Genomic DNA, 21,624 nt, shown 5'->3' on the forward strand with positions numbered 1-21,624 from the left:
TGTTTTGCATTTAATAACTACAGTGTTATCAATCCGGTTATAGGAACCTTCAAACATTGGACCTGTCTTAGTTTGGATTCTTCGAGAGCAAGCCATGCTTATTCAGCCTGGTAGATTTTTTTTGGGATGTCACCAGAGCACTGGATGAAGGCAAAATGGTACATGTTGCATACATTGATCTGGCCAAATCTTTTGGCACAATTCACCGCTCAGGCATAGTAGAAAAGGTAGATAAACTAGGAATAAACCTCTATTACTCCCACTGAATAACCAACTGGCTCACAGGATGGAGAAAATCAAAACAGGGCAAGTTACCTCTGCAGAGAAACCAGTAACTAGTGGAGTCTCCCATGGTTCTGTGCCGGGACCTCTACTGTTTGGCATCTAATTTTCTGAAGCGAACACAAATACCAAAGGTATCTTGCTGACTAATCTTGTGGATGACTGCAAGCTAGGAGCATTCACTGAATCCCCAAATGACTTTGCCATCCTGTAGGAAGGTTTCTCCCAAATAAACAGCAGGTGCCAAAATCATGGACTGAAACTAAATTCCAAAAAATTCATTACTGTATCCTTTGAGAAGTCATATATTGCAAGGAACTACCACATTAACAATATGCCCGTGAGAGCTGACCCAGTTGTTTGTGATTTAGAACCAGCATGTCTTCATTTTGTAAGAAAGTCCTTCTATATTGCACAGCTTATAAACAAAAGGATTGTGTTTAGATCTAGGGAAGACATTGTCTTTCCTTACTCAGTCCTCATTAGGCCAGTCATTGAATATAGTGCACCCTTTAGCATGCAACTGTCCAGACACATGCAACAACAGAAATTCCCACAGAGATAACTTACTAAAAGGATACAAGGCATAAACAGTATGACTTACATGGCCTGTCGATATGCATGGTATCCTACAATGTGCTTTGATGTAAAATGTGTCTAGCATACAGGTCATCCTACAACTCTGTTTTGATGGATTTACTACACATCAGTAAGTCAAATGGCATCAGAAATACTCTATCTAGGGATATAAACCTCTTCTGCAACATGAACAGAAAGGTTTTGAGGGACCTGGTACTACTAGCAGAAGATACCACTGCTCTGGAACAGACTCCCCATCCACATAAAATAAAGTTCACCCCGTCAAGATTCTAATGCAGCTTGGATCTATGGATAAGAAGCAGACAATTTACCTGATGACTGGCTCCTGTACAACTAATGGACAGAGGCATTTCCTAAATGTTTTATCCCATGCATGTGTCCCTTAAATTATCTAAGGTATTATCCTTGTTATTCTCTTTAGGGGTAGTATGCAACTATAAACCATGGTATTGGCAAGGCCAATCTGTAACCACATTGGATAGGTTAATTTGAGAACAAAAAGGGAAATTGGCTAGGCTTAAAATGGCCCTCAAGGGCAGCTAGCCTAGTACTTTTCCAATGAACCCATTTGTGAAGTATATGCCTGATTTCATAATAATTGAAAACATTAATAAATGCAACTTAAAAACATCAGAATTGATGTTTGCATATCACATCCATTCCTGCAGAGACTATATGTGGTCTAAATGTGAAGCACTCCGAAGACTGATCTTTTCTCTGGTTTCTCTTCTTGGGAGGAATATTATATTCCCTGTTGTGCTCAGTGCAGCAAGGCAGTGGAGAGGTAACGGTAGATATATTCTCATGCCACAGCATGGGAGTTTTTTTTAATCTAATATATCTATTTTGACCAGGTAAGCCCACTGGACACAGTTGTCCCCTTTTCAGGAATGACCCAGGGCATTCTCTATTTAAGTGGCTTGCTCAGAGTGAATACAATAGGCATGTGTGTATAGCAGGACTTTAACCCTTTAACCTGGGCACAGGAAGCATCTAATTAACAGCTCAGGGCTTTTGCCCTCTGTGCTAATTGTCAAACTAGGTTTCTGTATACATTCCTGTCACTCTTTCTGATTCTGCTGTTTCGTCACAAAGTTCAGTAAGGAAAAAATCATTCTTATTTTCCTATGCTGCCTGAGAAGGATATAGTTTCTGGTTCCAGGCCCTTTGCAGTACAAGAGGTATTCCTGGTCCAAGATAAAGATGTTCCCCATAGTTGGGTAGTCATCTGGCTCCACTTGATGGGCCATGAAGACTGTCCCTTCTCCATCCATCTGTGAATGGCTGTCTTCACCAGATGTGTCTGTTGGTAGCACCCTGCAAGTTGGGTGAGTATGTCCTTGTTTTACTCTGTTAATATCTGAAATCTTTCTTGTTAATTCTTGATATCCTGACTAGTGACACAGGAGGCTTGGGAGAACACACACTGTTGCATAGTCAGTGCCTTACATCACATCATGTATTTATGTCTACATGGGTATTCTTAACATCTGTACATTTTTCATTACTTGGTGATTAGTGATGGTGATGTACTAATCCCAAGACTCATCAAGGGAGATTCCTCTGTAACATCAGCTGATACATTAAGAATGTACTTTTATTTCCCATCTGACCCTTTTGAGTTGTTTCTAAATGCTCTGCTTTGCTAGCTGCCTTCACATAGGGTTGAGCATTACTACACTGAAGCCTGATTCTCTTTGTCTAAGGCACGTATCCCTCAATTTTAAGGAGAAGACATATTCTTAGTCGTGGGTTGACATTATTTAGTAATTGTGCTTCAAGGTTCATTTGCACAACTGTATTAGTAATTCTCAGTAAGCATCAGTTAAGTGCTTCAGATAGTATCTGTTAGAACATACTGAGTCATGGATGTTCTCTACAGTTTACTACTGTATGGAACATTTTGTGAACTTGATTCCTGACTAGTCAAATCCCCTATATGCTAATATAGAAATGTGAATCTCAGTAACATTTAATTATCAATTAACTAATACTGTTTATTATGAATGTTTTAACATTTTTTGAAGGTGCCATTGCCCACTCATCCAAGATGTGAGACCTGTGTATACTAATATTGGATCACACAGCACTCATAGCAAGTATTGTACCTTTTTTTCTAAGTGAATGATTTTGTGTTAGTATGCATACATTTGAGAGGTGTGTGGATGCAGGAACCACCCCCCAAATATTTTCTGGTTTAGTTTTTCCATGTTTGCAGTGGTCTATCAGATTATTACAGTTCTGATTCTAAAAGATGCTTCTTATATGTGATTGCATACATGGATTTAACTAGATAGATGGGACTTGTATTTACATTTATCCACCATTGTAATCAATTCCTGTCAGTAAACTGGAAACTTTTAATGGATAATTGTAGACTGTATAATTTCCACTTTGTATTGATATTACATTTATTACATTTGAGTAAATTTCACGAAAGTCTGCAATATTTTTTTTTCATTATAATTATAGTTAATCTGATTTGAAGGGGTATGTAATTCGGAATGTTGTTGTCTTTCGGCTTTTCCCAGTTAGGGTTCGCCACAGCGGAACTCCGGTCCGCTAATGATCGGCAGATAGATTTTTACGTACCCAGTTGCCAGCTCTGACGCACAACCTTCAACGAAGGTACGCCCATTCACGTATGTCTCCACGCAGAAGATGCTCTAGCTGAGAATCGAACCGGACAGCATCTTATTGTGAGGCGACAACGCTACCGCAGCACCACCAATGTAATGAGTTTTAATGTCCCACACTGTACAATAAGTAGGGAGTTATAAATCACTTAAATTTACTGGACTGTTGTCACTCAGGATGAAGAAATAGTAAGCAGTACTGTGTAAGAAGTACTGCTTCGAATACATTTGCCTTTGCTTCTGTTATATGTTATACTTGTTTCTCTTCTACTTTGTTTTATTTAATTGGCATGATTGTGATTTTTTTTAATCATTGGAATACTCACTTGTTTGAAATGTCATTGCATTATTTGCTTTGCCAAAGATCAATGCATTCCTGAACTCAGAAGTGGCAAAGCGGACGCTTTTCCTATGTTGTCTTAATTTTCCTAGTGAGTGCTTTCTTTTCCTGTGAAACTAAAAAATAAAAATAATTTGCCATTCTTTCATGTACCCATTTTGAGCTGTTAATAAACCATTTATGCCTGATTGACATTCATTTCTTTGGGGGCTACTTTTAAGCTTATGTTTAATAGTCATATTTTGAGTAGTTGAATAAGTAAGTTGATTAAAGTATTAACAAGGACTCGAAAGTTGAAAGAAGAAAACAAGATCTTGAAAGTAAAGCAGCCAACTTAGTTTGCAGTCATGATGATCAAAATGTTTACTAAAATAGCTCCGTAGCAGAACTGCAGGAACTGATGGTGCAAATCCCAGCAGTTTGAAACATGAATTGTGATTCAGACCAACAGCAATTCCAAACATTATTGTTCCTTTTTAAGCACTTTGCAAGGGGGCTTTGTTCCCCTTTCATCACCTGCTGGGTGGCATAACTGTTAATTATGTACAATCTGTTCAAGATCTCTGCATCTTAGAGAAGAAGGAATACTGTGGAGATACTGCAACCTCAAAAGTGGAATATGTTCTACTCCAAGGATTGTGGTTATAGTACAGGCACACTACTAAAACCTTGTTTTACAGTGGACTTTGTAGTACTTAGTAGAAAGTTGCATGCACTGTTCTTTTATATGCATCAACTAATTTATAAATATTGATAGATAAATGGATAGATATAGATAAATAGGGAAGTGCTGTTGAGTTTTTGAGAGTTGTCCTTTTGTATTTCATCGAAACTAAAATTTCTGGCTAACATTAGAGCAGAATAGGAAAACTGGTAGCTGTTTACTATCTATGAGCTCTGACATACATCTGTCTTTGGTGGAGCTCAAGGACCCTGCAGGTAAAATATCCATTACTTTTATTCTGTTGTAAATTAATACACCTCTCTGTCTTCGTACTAATCAAGTTTTTATTTGTTTCAGATTATGATAGAGTTCTGCGCTGGAGGGGCTGTAGATGCGGTCATGTTGGGTAAGTTGTCATATGAAACCGTTTTGACAACATGAATAATAAACTAACCTCATAGCTGCTGCAGTCCTATAAGTAGATTATATCTGATGAAATGCAGTAGTGGTGCTTATTTGCACACTTGGATGTATTTCTGTGTGTATAATGTTTGGTCTGGCAAGGCTTCTTTTTTCCATAACCATGTAATTCTGTACAAAAGTAGCTGAGTACATTAATTCACACTTCAAAAATGCCACAAACAGTTTAACACTGAACAAAAAGGAAATAAAAATGTTAGTAACTAAATCTGTCCAGTTAGAATTTGTGTACTGAATTTACAGTTGGCAGCAATTCACTCTCATTCTTTTAATGCAAGTCTTATTAAAAAGTTAAGGATGTGGCTAATCCTTAAGACTGAGTGTTTTATTCCTGTGTAGTGATGAGATGTGACATGCCTTGAAGCTAATATGGATAAAATGACAATTTTCTTGGCTATAGGTTTTCTGGCAGTTACTGTAAGCATAGTGTGTGAAATGCTGTAATACAGCACCTAATAAAAGTAAGGCACTTAAGTGGCATGGGAACCATGTCACTGTGTGAAGCCTCTGAGGCACTGTATAATTTGATGCAATCTGTTTATACATGGATGTTTATGTTGATGTCCCCCTCAAAGCCTGCTTGCCCGCAAATTGCTCATGTAGAACTCATCACTGTACTGCTTTGAGAAAGCTCCACTGGCTTGAACTGCCCAACCTCCTAACCTACAATCAGCTCTGCCTCTGTCATTCTATCTATTACCTCCCCAATAAGTGTCCTGCCCTCAAAAACCTAGTACAACATCACTCAGCCAAAAGGCCTCTTAGATCATCAAGCAAACTACTACTAGAAGTCACCAACAGCTACAATAGCTTTGGAGATGCACTATATAATAGTTCAGTGGCTAAAAAATGGAACTCTGTCCCTGCAAGCATTCAAAACACATCATCCAAAGCCTCCTTTAAAGACCTCATCAGGCAACATCTCAAGGAAAGTTGGCAGTGCCATGATTGCTCCCCAGGCTAGTGAAAGCAGATAACACATACATACAAAATCTAGAGCACTTGATAATAGTTTTCAATCTTACTCACAAACACTGGCTAATCTACAATGTATGTACTGTACCTGTGTACTATGTATGTATTCTATCTATGTTCCAAATTTCAGCTGTACACCACAAATCTATTAATTACCTTTATTTTTAAAATTAATATTTTTTTGTTTGTTCTCTCCACTGTAACTGTTTATGTGCCGCATACCACTGTAAAAACATGTCTCCTGTAATTTGTGTGTATACTGATCATGTCTAAATAACTAAATGTGTCTGTAATTTTTCTTTGTGGAGCTTTTCTCCCCGGGCCTCTGCTGAAAAAGGGCCTTTTCGGCTCAGTCAGACAAGCCCAGTTAACAAATGTAAAATAAAAAAAAATAAATAAAAGCAAGATGAGAAGAGTTAAGTTTGTTTCTATGCCTGGCCAGATTTGGCTACATCTTTCTGTGCTTTTATACTACTTGTACTGTGTTTGCTTAAACTTCTAACAAGAAAAGTCCTTTAACTTTATGGTTTTGAAATCATTCTGTTTACTGTAGTGTACTTAAATCTTTTCAATTTGACAGCTAATAAAACAGAATCAGAAAAGTAATTGAGCTCCTGTTTTACTGACATTGTGTGCTGCTAAAAGCTGTCAGTACAAAATCTAACTTGTGTCTGTGTACAACTGTAAGGAAATGTAGATTAATGTTAGTTTGTTTGTGGTCTATCTACTCTGCCCACTTATTTTGCCTAACTGAGCTTGTCAATATGTCCCCTTCCCTCGCCTCTTGTAATAATTATGCAAGTTATTATTGAATTCCCTGATGTTTCTTATCTGTGGAGCAACTTTGGGAAGCAATTCTAATAGTTTCTCACTTTCTGTGGAGCAAAGTATTTCCCCAGAATTTCCTTGGTTGCATTTGCAGTTCATACTATTTCTCATATTGTACCCTCTTATTATACTGATCTTTTTTTAAAGATTATATCCATTTGGACTCTCAATTTGCTTTCAAGTTACTTAAATCGATTTTCTTTTTCCATATCTGCCTCTTCTCTTTAAAACTGTTCATATTAATCAGAGGCAGTCTGTTATATACCTTCTGGCGAAGACTATATACCAATTTTGTTAACTTCCTGTGAATTGCCTCTTGTCATGTCCTTGCAAAAATGAGGGCTGTCATACAGAGGTAGTTTGTCCAGTGCTGACTCTTTGTGTATGACCATCCATATTTTGGAATTACAGGACATATTGTACATGTATTAAGTACTTCTGCCTTGGTAATCGCTACTTACTAACAGACATTGAAATTCAGCCTGGGATCCAATGTGCCATTTCCCCTTGTGGGAAAGAACTTGGAAGCATCTTTGTTGAATGTGACATTCACAAGAGCAACTTATTAAAAGTATGCATTTTAGTTATACTGTTTGCTATTCTTTGTGAATGTGCATCCTGCTTAACCTATAAATTTAATTTGAAGGACCTAGAGTGGTATCCGCAATTATCAAGAAGAAAAAAAAAATCCCTATCACGTTAAAAGATCCATCACATTAATATCTTTTTACTTAGTTATTTATTTGATGAGACCACTGTCATATGCCTCAAGGCAGTGGTCTTCAGACTTCAGTTTCACTGAACTAAGTTCCCAGAAATGTTTTCTGTCTGCAGCTTGGTCACAGCCAGAGATTTTCTGCGAATGTGCAAGCATCTTTAGCAATGCGCTGAAGGCATACCTTAAGAAAAAATATAAACATTACAGGCTGAGAGGTGGTCTTACATTAGATTGTGGCCTGCATTTAGGAGATGATATCTTTCATTTGGAGGTAAAGAGAGACAATAGGTAAGACAGCTCCATGGTGCAGGAATATAAAGCCCTGCCAGGCAGCCCAAGTTTGATTCAGAGCTTGGGCAGCTTATGAGCTGCCGGGAGAATGGGAATTAGTGGTAGCTGACAGCTCACTTATCCTTAGGGGGTGGTATGTGGCTGTTGATAGCCTAATGGTTGCTATCTGGGGAACTGCTCTGTGTTCATTTAGTGGCGTCCCAAGCCTGCACTTACTGCTATTGCATTTGAACTGTGCAGCAGAGGGAAAAGTGGTGTGTGGAAGCATGCTTCCCATTGGAAGACATTAATTATTGGCTTTGAGAGGACACCAGGGGGGGGGGAGAGATGCTTCTAAGAGGACAGTGCATGCCTTCTGCCAGGACCAGCAAGCTGGCTTACTCCCTACCACCTGAGTTTTGCCAAGGGGAAAGGGGGCTTTGATAGGGATTCCCAGGCAGGAATGCATGGGCCATATCAAGCTTCCATTCTGCTGAAATGAGTGGGAATATTTGATTAAAGTAGAGGAGCCATCTGGCAGTGTCCAGTAGGAGCAAATGTATTTATTTATTTATTTATTCTGTTTGGTAACAAGGGTAGAGCACTGATCCAAATGGACCTATTTCAGCCTCAACTTAGAAAGTCACAGACATTATATGGCTGTTGCACACATTTGGAGAACTGTGTGGTTTTTGTGGGTCCAGGATTCTATCACTGGATATTCATCATTTTAATCCCTGCTGCTATACTGTGTCTATATGGGTTAAATCCTGCCAGACTGTCTGCCAGCTTCAAGGCACCTTCCGTGCACTCAAACCATATGCCTAAAAACACAGAATTAAGTGCCAAGCCCTTCAGAGCTTTCCTGCTCCCGAACAGAATGTACCACTACGAAGTTTCAAGGATCTTTAGTAGGGTTGTGCTATTCCATTCCTGGACAGATAAGTACCCTTTGGGGAAAAAACTTCCACATTTTAATTTTTTTATTTAAATGTAGTTACCTGATTAGGAAATTTGTTTTTTATCTAGAAATTTATGGTTTAGCTGATTGACATGAGACTTAACTGTTGTTTTAAATGGGCGCATACATTTTCATTGCATTTTAAAAGTTATTAAAGGTAGTTGAAAACCATTTGTTTCTGTTAAGAAACTGTGTTTATTTTAAGTTTTGGTGCAGGCAAAGTGTGCTTTTTACTTTATTTTTTTGGGGAAATTTGACTTTTTACTACTTTAATTTTTGTACTGCCTTGGACTGCTTATTTCTCTAGGAAAGATGCATTATTTTTGGCTTAACTGTGAAGGAAACCTTTGGTCCCATAGCTGATTCTTCTTCCAGCTACAGAAAAAAAAAATTGAAACAGCCTTTGCCACCACAACAGGCTAGCAGTGTGCTATAGCTGCAGGTGGGTGACTCTGCTGTGGCCACAGCTTGTTCCTCAGATCACCCATCTTTTACCCTGGATCCCTTTGGTGTAGCACCTGTAGCTGCTATTTACCAGGGGTTAGCCTAGCTATGTCATCTGCAGCTGTTGGATTTCTCTCATCGGTTATGGGAGAACCACTTATGTTGGTTTTGGGAGAGGGAACAGGGAAGTCTTCTGTATTTAGCCAGAATGTTGTACCTATCTCCAGGGAAGCTGCTGCTGCTGCCATTAACAACTGTTTGCCTCATTTTTTCCTGTCAAAAAGAAACCGAAAACTGAACACACATCTGCGCCTGCACAAATTTCAATCGACGGGAGCAGTTTACTAGATCTGACTCAGGGTCTCATTCAGGCTATTGATCCTTCTTGTAAGGTGGTTTCTGGTAAAAGAAAAAGGGATGCCTCTTTAACTGAAGACATTCAAGATTCTGACTCTGGGCAGGAACATGAAGGGACAGATGCATGTTTTTCTCCTCAGATTTCTGATTCTGATTCAGAGGTAAGCACAGTATCTCTTTCTCCGAGACTGTTTCTAGAATGTGTCAGTGTTTTCAGTGGGAGAACACAGAGCTTTCTTAGTCCCTTAGAAAATACTATGAGTTGTCACAAATGGAATTACCATAACCTTCACCCATTCCTCCAGTGCTGTCAGCACTGGAGGATGTGCGTCTCTCAGCATGCAGTTTTTCATATAGTCAGCCTGCTGCCCCTAAAAAGGCAGATAAATTATACAAGGTTCTGAAGTCATCTAAGGGTTTTATATACTCTTCCCAAACCTGACCCAGCAGCTATAGCTTTAGTTAACTAAATGCTTAGCAGCAATAGGATTAATTCCAACCTTAAACTTTCTGACAAGGATAGGAAAATTAACAAGTATGAGAGAAAAGTGTTCGCTTTTGAAACCGTAATTTTCACAATTTTTAATTGTCAGGCTCATATGGTAAAGTTTATTGTGACTAATTGTGAAAGTTTGAGGAATGTTTTAACTGCAGTTTCTTTTTGGTAGGAAAATCTGCTTTAAATTGTTTAGTTTCTTCCATCTTTCAGGTCACAACTCATTGTTTAAAGTGTGTGTGTATGACTTTGTTGATATTTCTTCCAGGGGTATGGAGACTGGTACTGTTTTGAGGAGAATCGCCTGGCTGCATTTTCAGAACATTCCCCCTCATAATGAGAAAAGTGAGATTTTAAATTCTCCTTTGAGTAGAGGTCCTCTGCTACAGAGGTTATCAACAAGTGTAATGAGATGAACAAGTTGATAAAGGGAATCTCTTTTAAGATTTTTCAGTCCATGTTTTCCAAGGGATTCTCTAACCCCTCTTCCAGTTTTGGCAAGAAACAAAATTAACAGTCTTGGCAAAATGCTGGTAAATAGACATGTAAGAAGCAATGGCAAGGGGGGATTCAAAAATTAGTGCATGAACTCCCCAAAACAAAGTCATTTTTAAGGTACTGTGCCCCCCCTCCACACACACACACACACACACACACACACACACACACACACACACACACACACACACACACCCTGGCAGTCCCTTTTTCCTTTCAGATTCTGAATCTCCACTTCTCTCTTTGGCAACAGTTTCAGACAAGTGGGTTCTGAAGATCATTTGTCTGGGTTACAGATGGCAGTGGAAGGAAATTCCTGCTTTCCAGGGGGTAATTATTCATCTGCCAGACAAAACCACTTTATTCCTGTCCTTCAACATATGTAAAAGATCCATTTTCTCACTGGCAGTTGGGAAAGGTTTTTATTCAAGGATATTTTTGGTGCCAGAGAAAGAAAATGCTTTGAGACCAGTTCTGGATCTTTCCTTCTTAAACCAAATTGTGATAATGCCCAAGTTCAAATGCTATTTACCTCTTCCTCATTTTAGTTTCCTGGTAACACTAGATGTAAAAGATGCTTATCACATCTCTATCCATCCATATTTCAGGCATTTTTTGTTAGACCTTTATTGAACTATCGTAAGCATTTATATAAAAGAAAAAAATGTAAACATATTCACAGTTAAAAACATTATACATTGCATACTTGGTTTTATACAGCATTACGTAATGCTCAATTACTGTATTCTCTTAAACCTCATTCCTCCTCCCAAACATTATTCTGCATATATTATTCTGACAATTTCTATTTGTTCTGTGTTGTCTGCTCCTGCCCTTTTCTAAAGATCCTACTTTCAGTTCTTTTGTCTCTATTACAATATTCACTACTTCATATACAGTTTGTGTAAACATTGGTTACTATGTTATATTAATTCTTTTTTGGCAACCACCAGAATTGCACTCAACAAGGCCCTTATCATATCTAGGTGCTTCAAATCCAGTATCCCAGCTCTAAAAAGTGATTTCCTTAGTTGCACCCATTTGCTCTCCCAATATTTCTGACAAGAGTACTCTGTAGGGAATTTTTAAAGTCTGCCAACTCATTACACTCCCAAAACATATGTTCCCAGTTAACTGTTTAATCTCCGTCTCACCTCCAGCATTTGCCATCTACCTGAGGAAAAAAAATCTTTGGAGTCTGCTTGCGATATAAAAATACCTATGCAAACATTTCCAAGCAAAAGTTCTAAATATTCTAGATGTTGTACCATATTTGGGAGTACTACATATCCTCTCCCATTGTTTCCTTGTAAATTGCTGGTCCACTTTCTCTTCCAAATCTTTTCTAAGCTCCTCTGATTGCTTTCTTATAGTTAACATGCAATATTTTATATGCCCTACTAATTTATCTTTGTTTTTAACAACAACTTCTATTTTAGATTCAGCTAAAAGCTCTACCAGAGCAGGTCTTTGACCTAGGATTCCCCTATTCCTTTCTGTATGCCTGTGTTCTGATATCAATCCCTAATAGGGGAGGCAGCCTCTAGCCTGCAGCCCAAATGTCTTATTGGCCTCTTCCCACTCTATTACTTTTCCCTCTCTAGTTATTTGTTCCCAATACCTTGGTTCCTTTGTCAGTTTTCTCCAGTAAATTCCAACCCCTCTTGCCTATTCTTTGTATCCTTAATTCCAGTCATTCCTGTTGGCAGAATGTCTTTTCTCCATTTCAGCACAGGCTTAGTTTTTAGAACACCTTCTGCTGCTGTATGAATGTAATATTCTGCATGGGTGTTATTCTAAGGATCGATCCAAAATCCCATTATGTCCTCATTTCTTGGTTTGGCCTCTGTTTCATCATCATCCTTTCTGCTTTGACTTATAGCTTTCTGCCTGCATTATGTATGTGAGCTTTAATTGCATACCTATAAAATATCCATTCAAGTCAGATAATCCTAAAGCATCTTGTTCTATTTTTTTTTCAAATAACTTTTTTATTTATTTCACATCAAGAGTAAATGAACATTACATGAAGATATGAATATGCAGGTAGGCCTAATACAATCTAAAACTTATAAAACAAACAAAAATATATACAATATTTACAAAAACAAGAGTGCTACCATTTAGAGAAATTAAATAAGAAAAGAACATTAAGGTTCTAAAGGATATCAGTGGATCTCCTAGATAATCTTAAAGTGAAAATCTATACCTAAATCCGAGACAGAATCCATGAATTCGATTAACTGTAGAGAATAAGGTCAAGTAAATTCTTCCAAATTTTCCCAAAGAAGGCTTTTTTCCTAGGTCCTTTTATAATAAACATTTGTGCTGAAATATATGTAAAAGCCTTCTCCTTGAAGGTATTCCAACAGAGTTTGGTGCAATCCAGCTAGTTTTTAGTAATATATAATTTAATCAGGGAGCATAAAATGACTAGTATGTGCAGGTCTAATTTAGATAGTTTAACAGTGGGTATATGAAGGATCGCTAACTCCCAAGAGAGAGTAGATTTGTGGTATCCCATTTTCTTGAGGTGAACTTTCAATGAAGTCCAAAGTTTGTGGGAATATTTGCAGGACCAGAGAATGTGTATAAGGTCAGCATTTGGAAAGGGACAACATGTACAGGAGGGAGTATTTCTGGGGTCAAACTTATTAAGCACAGATAGTGTATAATATGAGTTATTATTAACCATTAATTGTGTGTAAATTAATTTTTTAAAGGGGGATAATTCTAAGGTAGTTTTTATGGCAGATAGTTTTTGTTCCTCTGTGAAAGGGGTTCCATGGTTGTCCCAGTAGCTGGAGAAGAGGCAAACTGAGTTATGCATTATAGAGTTCAATAGGTTGTAGGCTTTGGGGACCATTTTCTCTGAGCTCGAAATTGCTTGTATAATCTTCAAGAGTTTGGTAAAGTCCTGACTATTGACCGAAATATAAGCAAATTTTGATGATGTTAATTCTCTTAGCTGACGTAGAATAACCGTGTATTTATTATTGACTTTGAGAATTAAACGTAGGGCAGGGAGTGTTATGTCTTTATATTTGACAATGTCCCATATTACAACATCTTAATGAAAGGAAAGTCCTAACGTGTCTTGTTCTAGTGGAAGGATCAACTTATCCCACTTTACCCTTGCTCTCTTCCCATCCCAGGTAAAATCGTTCACCTGACTATCAATTACTGTCAACAACTTTTCCTCTGGTTGTTAAAAAAAAATATGCCTGACCTGTATATACAACTAAAGGGACTAAAAACATTTTCATTGTTTGTCTCGTAATATCCATGTCCAAAAACAAGTGTTTTCAGTTTCTCAGGTTTTTTTTGTATTATCTTTTGCTTAGTCTGTTGCAATATACCCTTAGCTGCCATAACAGAATCCTTTTTGACATATAATCCTATATACTTCATTTTATCTTACCCATGTACATATGGGTATTGCTGAACCAATTCAAAGTTGAGTCAAAGAAAACTTTGTCATTCAGAACTACACCGCAATGTAGCTGAACAAAATTGCAATGATTCATTCCTAGTTCAAAAAACATACATACAGAGAAGAAGAAGAAAATAATAATAAAAATAAAAAAAGAATAAAATAACATAATGACCAGGCACACTTTACATGTAAATAAATTGAGTAACAACATATGCATGACATTACTGTAACATAAGACCTAAGCAGCATATGGAATGGTCAGCAAGAAAATTGCACATTGTGATTTATATTGAAGGTCATGGAGTCCTACAGAAGGTAAGGTGTGAACCAACGTTAAATATACACATCAGTTAGTTATTGCCCATGAAAAAGCTTAATACTTGTACAGCCTGGATATGTAAGGCTCTATACAGTCAGAAAAATAGCATAACTATGTGGTAGGAGGGGAAGAATGCATTGACAGTCTCCTAGCTCATTTTTCACAAGAGTTCAGTAGTCTGATGGAGAGAGGAAAGAAACTGTTGTTATGTCTAGAAGTCTTACAGTGCATACTTCTTTATCTCCTACCCGAGGAGAGGCGGGAGAACATACTGTTTGCAGGATGCAAAGGATCACTGGATTTCTTCCTGGCTCTACTGATGCAACATGATTTGTATAGGTCTTCCAGAGGTGCAAGAGAGGAACCAATGGTTTTCTTTGCTGCCCTTACAACTCGCCTAAGAGCCTTACGAGGAGAGGTGTTGCAGCCCCCATACCAGACAGGGAAGTTATTGGTAAAAACACTTTTGATGGTACCCCTGTAAAAAGTTTGGATGATGGTCTTTGATAGTTTTGCCTTCCTAAGTTTCCTTAGGAAGTGCAAACATTGCTGAGCCTTTTTGACTGTGTAATATACATGGACTGAGCAGGACAGGATCTCAGTGATGTGTAATCCCAGAAACTTTGTAATTTTGACCCTTTCCACTGTCATCCCTTTCATCTCTGAAGGTTGGTGTGGTTCTTGAGACCTTCTGAAATCCACAATCATTTCCTTAGTCTTGCTGACATTCAGCGCTAAGTTGTCACACCAACCCTTCAGATGTTCAGTCTCATTCCTATAGGCCATCTCCTCTCAGTCTCTGACCAGACCTATTACCATGGTGTCATCCGTGAGTTTGATGATTTTATTGGACTCATGTCTGGTCACGCAGTCATGTGTCAGCAAGGTTAATAGGTGAGGACTTGAGATGCACTCCTGAGGTACTCCTGTACTCAGGGTTATGCTTTTGGAATTGTCACCCACACAAACCCTTTGAAGCCTTTCTGTGAGGAAGCTTAAAATCCAATTAGATAAGTGGGAGTTGATGCCCAGCTGTTGTAGTTTCATTACCAGATTTTGAGGGATGACCGTACTGAAGGCAGAACTGAAGTCTATGAATAGTAGTCTTGCTTTCTTGCCATCCATGTAGGTCAAACTTTCGTGGACTGATAGCAAAATGGCTTCCGCTGTATTACAGTTCGTCCTGTATACAAACTACAATCTGCCCAGAGTCTCTGGTATGCTTGAGGCTATGTGATCTTTAACCAGCCTCTCAAAGCATTTCATCACTGTTGAGGTTAAAGCCACTGGTTGGTAGTCATTTAGAGTTGTTGGTTGTGGGTAAGGGAATGATGGTCATCTTCATGAAGCATTTTGGTACACTGCCTAGTTGTAGAGAAGCATTGAACAGGTCTGCGAGTACCAGTGCCATATCTTTCACACATTCCCAGAGTACCCTACCCATGATGTTATCTGTGCCAGCTGCTTTCTTCGGATTGACCTGTTTCAAGGTTCTGATGACTTTAGTTGTGTTCTGGCTCAGCACTGCTTCATCCTTGTCAACAGGTAGTTTAATTGCTATTGTTTTGTTATCTGCATCAAACCTGCTGAAGATGTTCAGCTGGTTCAAAAATTCAGTGCGGTCATTGCATGAGGCTGACGCAGGTTTGTAGTCGGTGATGGTTTATACCCTTCCATAGTCGTTTGGTATCCCTCTGGTTGCTAAAGTGGCCCTGAATCTTCCTGCCACAGGTTCTCTTCACATAGCCTTTGTTTAGTCTGCATTCATTTTATATTCCTAAAAACTTAAAACCATCTCAGAATGTTCCAGAGCACTGAAATGTCCTTTTCAGGTTTTATCTGGTAGAAAATTAAATAGTCTTTTCTTGATTACCATGCCGGTTACATTGTTGAATTTCTGAGTCCCATGTTTTCTTTGCCAGTAGTTTTAAATACAATGCAAATAACAAATGGGAAAGAGGACAACCCTGCCTGCTTCCCGTGTTCAGACACAACTTAGTGAGGAACTCTCCCACTTCAATTTTTGCCTGCATAGATGGTGCACACCGCCTAACTTGACCTGGCTAAAGCCTTGCGATACTATTCCCCACTCGGGTATAATAGATAAACTCTCTCAACTAGTCATCAATCCATATGTTACCAGATGGGTAGCAAACTGGCCCACTGATAGAACCCACCTAGTCAAAATAGGGGAAGCTACCTCAAGCAATAGACCCGTAACGAGAGGCGTACCCCAGGGATTGGTCTTGGGGCCTCTGTTGTTTGGGATACACTTTTCTGAGGTGCAGGACAAAACCAGTGGGCTATGGCTGACCAAGTTTGTAGGTGATTGCAAGCTGGGCGCTGTCATCAAATCTCCTAATGATGTAGACATCCTCCAAGAGGGTCTCATCCGAACAAAAGACTGGTGCCAGAAACTTGGCCTCAAATTGAGTTCTAGAAAATGCATCATATCCCCTTTGGGGAGAGAGACGTCCCCACAAATGATCACATTGATAACAAGGTCCTAAGCACGCAGTCAGTTGAGAGAGATTTGGGCACCCAGGTTGATAGCAGCCTAACTTATGACACCATATTGCCTCCATTGTATGGAATACTTTCTACATGGCCCACCTCATTAAGAAGGGTATCTCATCCAGGGACAAGGAGGTCATAACATCCCTGTATTCTTCCCTTATAAGACTCATTGTTGAGTACAGCACCCCTTTCAGCTTGTACTTCACAAAGCACATGCACCAGCTGGAGAGAGAACAGTGATTCCTCACCAGGAGAATCCAGGGCCTCAAACAGCTACCCTACACAGATAGGCTAAAAGCACTGTTCCTCTATTCAGTCTCCTACAGACTCCTCAGAGGCGACCTCTATCTGGCATTCAAAGCAATCTCAGACCCCGCCTTGATGGGGCTGCTGCATTTCTTCAAGTCAAGCTCCACTCGAGTAACCTGCACCTGTGGCCTCACCCTGGTCTGTGACAGCAACAGGACTTGTTGGCAGGACAGATTTGTGTCCCAGAGACTCCCCCTTCTGTGGAGTAGATGACTTCTCCACATCAAGCAGAGTACCTCATTATCCCTTTTTAAGCGCAACCTGGGTAACTAGATGGAGAACAGAAAATATACCCCTGGGATTCCACCTGTGTCCCTGCTGGACAGGGGCGTCAGGTGCTGACTTGAGGGAACATAGGCTAAATTCTTGGCTATGCTTGTAAGGCCTCAGAGCCAATAGCCTAGTGATTTCCTATTATCCTATATCTTCCTAATTAACTTTATTATTGTATCAGGGAATGCAAATGTTTCCTTTGCTTTACTTGTAAAGTCCTAGCTTACTCTGTTGAATGCTTTCTCTGCATTAAGACCCATCAGCAACAGTGGTCTTTTTCTTATATTCTGTTTCCCTCTGGATCATCATTGCTCTATTAATGCTGTCAAATGTTTGCCAGCTATCCACAAAACTACACTAATTCATATATATCAATTCTGGCAACATCTTTGCATTTCTTTTAGCTGTTATAGATGTAAATACTTTATAGTCATGGTTTAAAATTGAAATAGGCTTGTATGAAGATGGGATTGATGGGTCTTCACCATCTTTAGGTATTACAGCCACTACAGCTTTCTTCCAGGATGTTGGTGCTACCCCTTCTTTTAAAATACTGTTGAACAACATGTTCCAGATCTTTATCACTCTCGTCCCTCCTAGATTCCAAACTTCTACAGGAATACCATCTATTCCTGGAGACTTATTGCAGATTGATTATACATCACCATTTTGTCTCATCTCCTCTTATTTTAACTGTTAATTGTTGAGCCTCATACACCTCTAACCTTAGCATAAACAAGTCTTCCATAAATATATCCATGTGTACTTTTTATTGATGTACACATTGCTTTATACAAATTGTCATAAAATATCTCTAGCACCTCCACCGGATCTCTGGTTATTGTTTTTGTTATAGGTTCCCTAAGTTTGGCGACAAACCCTTCTACTTTTTGTTTCCTAAGTTGTTGTGCTAAGAGTGTTTGTGCTCTTGAGCTGTGTGTGTGCTCTTGAGTTATCAAAAAACAGATAATTAACAGCAATTTCAACTCATGCATTTTATCCAAATGCTCCCTTATTTTGTCTTTAGCAGTCTGCAATTGTGCATTTTCTTTATCCTGTGAGATCCCCCTTATGCTGCAATACTATCATCTTTGTCAGCCCCTCTAGATGATTTTGTTAGTTCTTAACCATATCTCTTTCTTTTATTTCTACCCTATTTTTAAACTCCATTTTCATTTTATCCCTCACTACCCATAACATCTGAAGAAATGTCTATCTTTCCTAATAGTTATTGAATAATTTCCTCTACTTATTCCTTAAATTGATCTCTCTTTAACAGGTAGGCAGAGAAGCACCAAGTGTCTCATTTTACTTCATTACCCTGCATTTTTATCTTAGATGTTATTAGTGCATGATCTGAAGTAGTTATTGGATGTTTGAAGCTTTAATTTAAATGCACATGTTCCTGTGAAATATAATTTCTCTCTCTCTTTTGGCCCAATTATTGCACCTTGGGAAATAATATGCAAGTTCTGTAAAGGTTCCTACTATTGAGTGCACTTTTTCCATGCCAAATATTTTCATAACTTTCTTCAGAAATCTACTCTTTTTTTGTTATATTTTCCCCTGTAAGTCCCTAGATGCATCCTATCTATTGCAAATGAAGTTCTACTCTCTACCTATAAATATTCCCTGCTAAAAGCTGATCATTTCTACCAAGATTGTTTTACGCTTCATAATAGCAGTTTTATTTGGAATATAAATGCATGTCAGCATAATCCTCCCTCCTTACTTTGCCCCCTAGCCCCTTACTACCACAAATCTGCCTTTACTATCTTTTATGCCACTTCTATCATTATTGGAGCTCCTGTAGCAATTAGTATAAGTACTCCCCTTTTCCTTTGCCCCTGATTTTCTGCTGAATATCCATCCTGAAATCCTTTGTTCATGAAATTCACATGCTTGCTTATTACCGAATGTGCCTCCTGCAATATTTCAGTTTGCACTCTGCTTTTCATGATATAACTCGATACTCTTACTTTATACCTCTGAGGCCATTCACATTCCAAAATATGTTTAGTGTAGCTGTTATGATAATTTATTATTCCCACTTAATATGTATGACTTTTTTTTTAAATGTGTATACATGCAGCCACTAATGTTTGGCAGTTTGATATCTTATAGTTTCTTGCCATTTCCATTTGAACCAGTGTCACATTTTGCAAGACATTTTGTTTTAATGAAAACAATTGAACAAAAAAAAACAAACAAGCAAACATACCCCCATAACCTATTAACTTAAAACAAACATGCAAAACTATGTACGTCTTCAGGTAATGAAGTTTAACCCTCCTAATAGGATCAATTGTCACAAATTGAAAGCTGCACACACAAGCATAACTTAATCTAACATTAAGGTTATCCTTGCTGATATGTATGTTACTGCCTGTGCTCCTACTTACACTAATTGCTACATGCTCTTGTCTTATCTTCATTCCCCTCCCATTTGGGAAAATCAGCTGATATGCTTTAGAAAACATTAACCTTTAGCTTTAAAGGGACAGTCCCAGGGATATTTTGTTTTGATTCAGCCTTTGTTTACATTTCAGGTTTGCCTTTCTGAGCATGCCCACCTTTGGCTGAGGGGGGTGGGTGAAGAGTACCTGAAGGAAGTTTCAAAGATGTTAGCCAAATTCCATCTCAAATTGCAGTTGTACTGACAACTCTTCCTGTGAGCCATTCATTAGTTTAATCTGTGCATTTTACCCATTGAGTAAAGTAGCCTTTCAGGTATTTTGTGACCTGACTGCCGCCGCTGCTACTTTAGAAAGCACATCAGTAATGTAAGGCTTTTAAAATATTAGTAAACAGTGTTTTTTTATTGTTTCTTTCATTTCATATTTTATTATGTGTTGATTGTGAATCCTGGCCATCTACAACAATTTCAAGACACGGCTTCTACCAGTAGAAAGCACTAGAGTTGGGCAAACAGTAGTGGAAACCATATTTTTCTTTCTTTCATGGTTTACTGTATTCTGATTTTTGAATGCTGTCCTGGTGTAGTGACTTTCTGATCTGCTAATAATTCCATAGAAAGCAAATGTGTGACAGAAGGCTGGACCATTAGTAGACATACTCTTCTTTTCCTTTTTCAGTTTCTAGTTTGGTATGTGCTGATTTCTGAATACTACTAGACCAATGCACTATTTTTTATGAGTGGGCTGCTTGAAAATCTGTTGAAGCATGAGTGATGCAAAATTTAAAAATTAGTATACATTAATGTCCCTATTCCCTGGCAAAGTTTTCTTTATTTTAAGTATGAGCCAATAACTGGGTCATAGTTCCCCAATCCAATATAAGTTGGAGAGGAACACAAATCCAAATATTAGTTTATCCTGGGAACTGAAACAAGACTGGAACTGTGGATTTTTCAGGATATTTAAAAGTAAAATGACACTGTGAGTAGGAATGAAAGTAACATGTTGAAGTGGGCGTGACTTCTGTCAGCTTAACTTGGACCCTTATTTCAAACACTGGGATTGTCCCTTTAAAAAGTGCCCTTTTATTCCTTCCCCTTATAGTCTGCTTATCTCCATGGATACACAAGTGCCAAATGTACAGTTCTGTAAACTTCTCAGCTTAACACTGAACATTTATTCGTCAAAGGAAAACTTGTCATTACATTCTGTGTCCTCTAATGTAACTGCTTATGGGAAGAAAAACCTATTAGATTAAGTCAAAGGCTTTAATCCAGACATTCATCTATGTAAAAGTAAGAGAAAACATATAACTCTACATATAATATAATCTGTGCACTTTTACATCCCATCCTCCACCTCAGCAACTCAAGAATACACCATATTAACTTAAACATGCTTTTTGTCCAGCCTTTCTTTGTAATACCTACATTTCCTAAAACTATAAAAGAAAGTAAAAGGTACTTACTTAGTATCTTTATCAAATACAACACTTACTGAAAATATTTTACAATATAATATGCAATTCATATCGTGAATTATCCCATACAAGTGCTGTCAAGAACAAAATTTTAGTTATAGCTCATCTTCTTTTTTTCCACCTTCTCTTCAGTGTCCTTCCAAACATTTATGACATGAAGTGGGCATATGCGTCTTAGTCCACCACAAGTTTAACAAATTGAACAAAAGTCAAATCTTTCTACTTTTTCTTGTAAAGCCATATTTCACAAATGTGATTGATGCTTTATAGTCTAAAAGCACAGTGTGCGAGAGATGTAGACACGGTGTCATTATAGGCAAAGCT

At 38.3% G+C, this 21,624-nt stretch overlaps 1 protein-coding gene across 1 annotated transcript in view; it reads left to right on the forward strand.

Annotated features, from left to right (window-relative positions):
* STK10 (serine/threonine kinase 10) overlaps positions 1–21,624 on the forward strand; it is a 2,623,461-nt gene that overhangs the window by 874,196 nt on the left and 1,727,641 nt on the right. The window contains exon 3 of the mRNA XM_044069104.1: positions 4,880–4,928. Coding sequence (XP_043925039.1) covers positions 4,880–4,928 — 49 coding nt within the window. The remainder of the gene's footprint in view (positions 1–4,879; positions 4,929–21,624) is intronic.

This window comes from Protopterus annectens, chromosome 4.part0 (genome assembly GCF_019279795.1).
Source record: "Protopterus annectens isolate FY-2018-M chromosome 4.part0, PAN1.0, whole genome shotgun sequence".
In the NCBI taxonomy this organism is placed as follows: Eukaryota; Metazoa; Chordata; order Ceratodontiformes; family Protopteridae; genus Protopterus; species Protopterus annectens.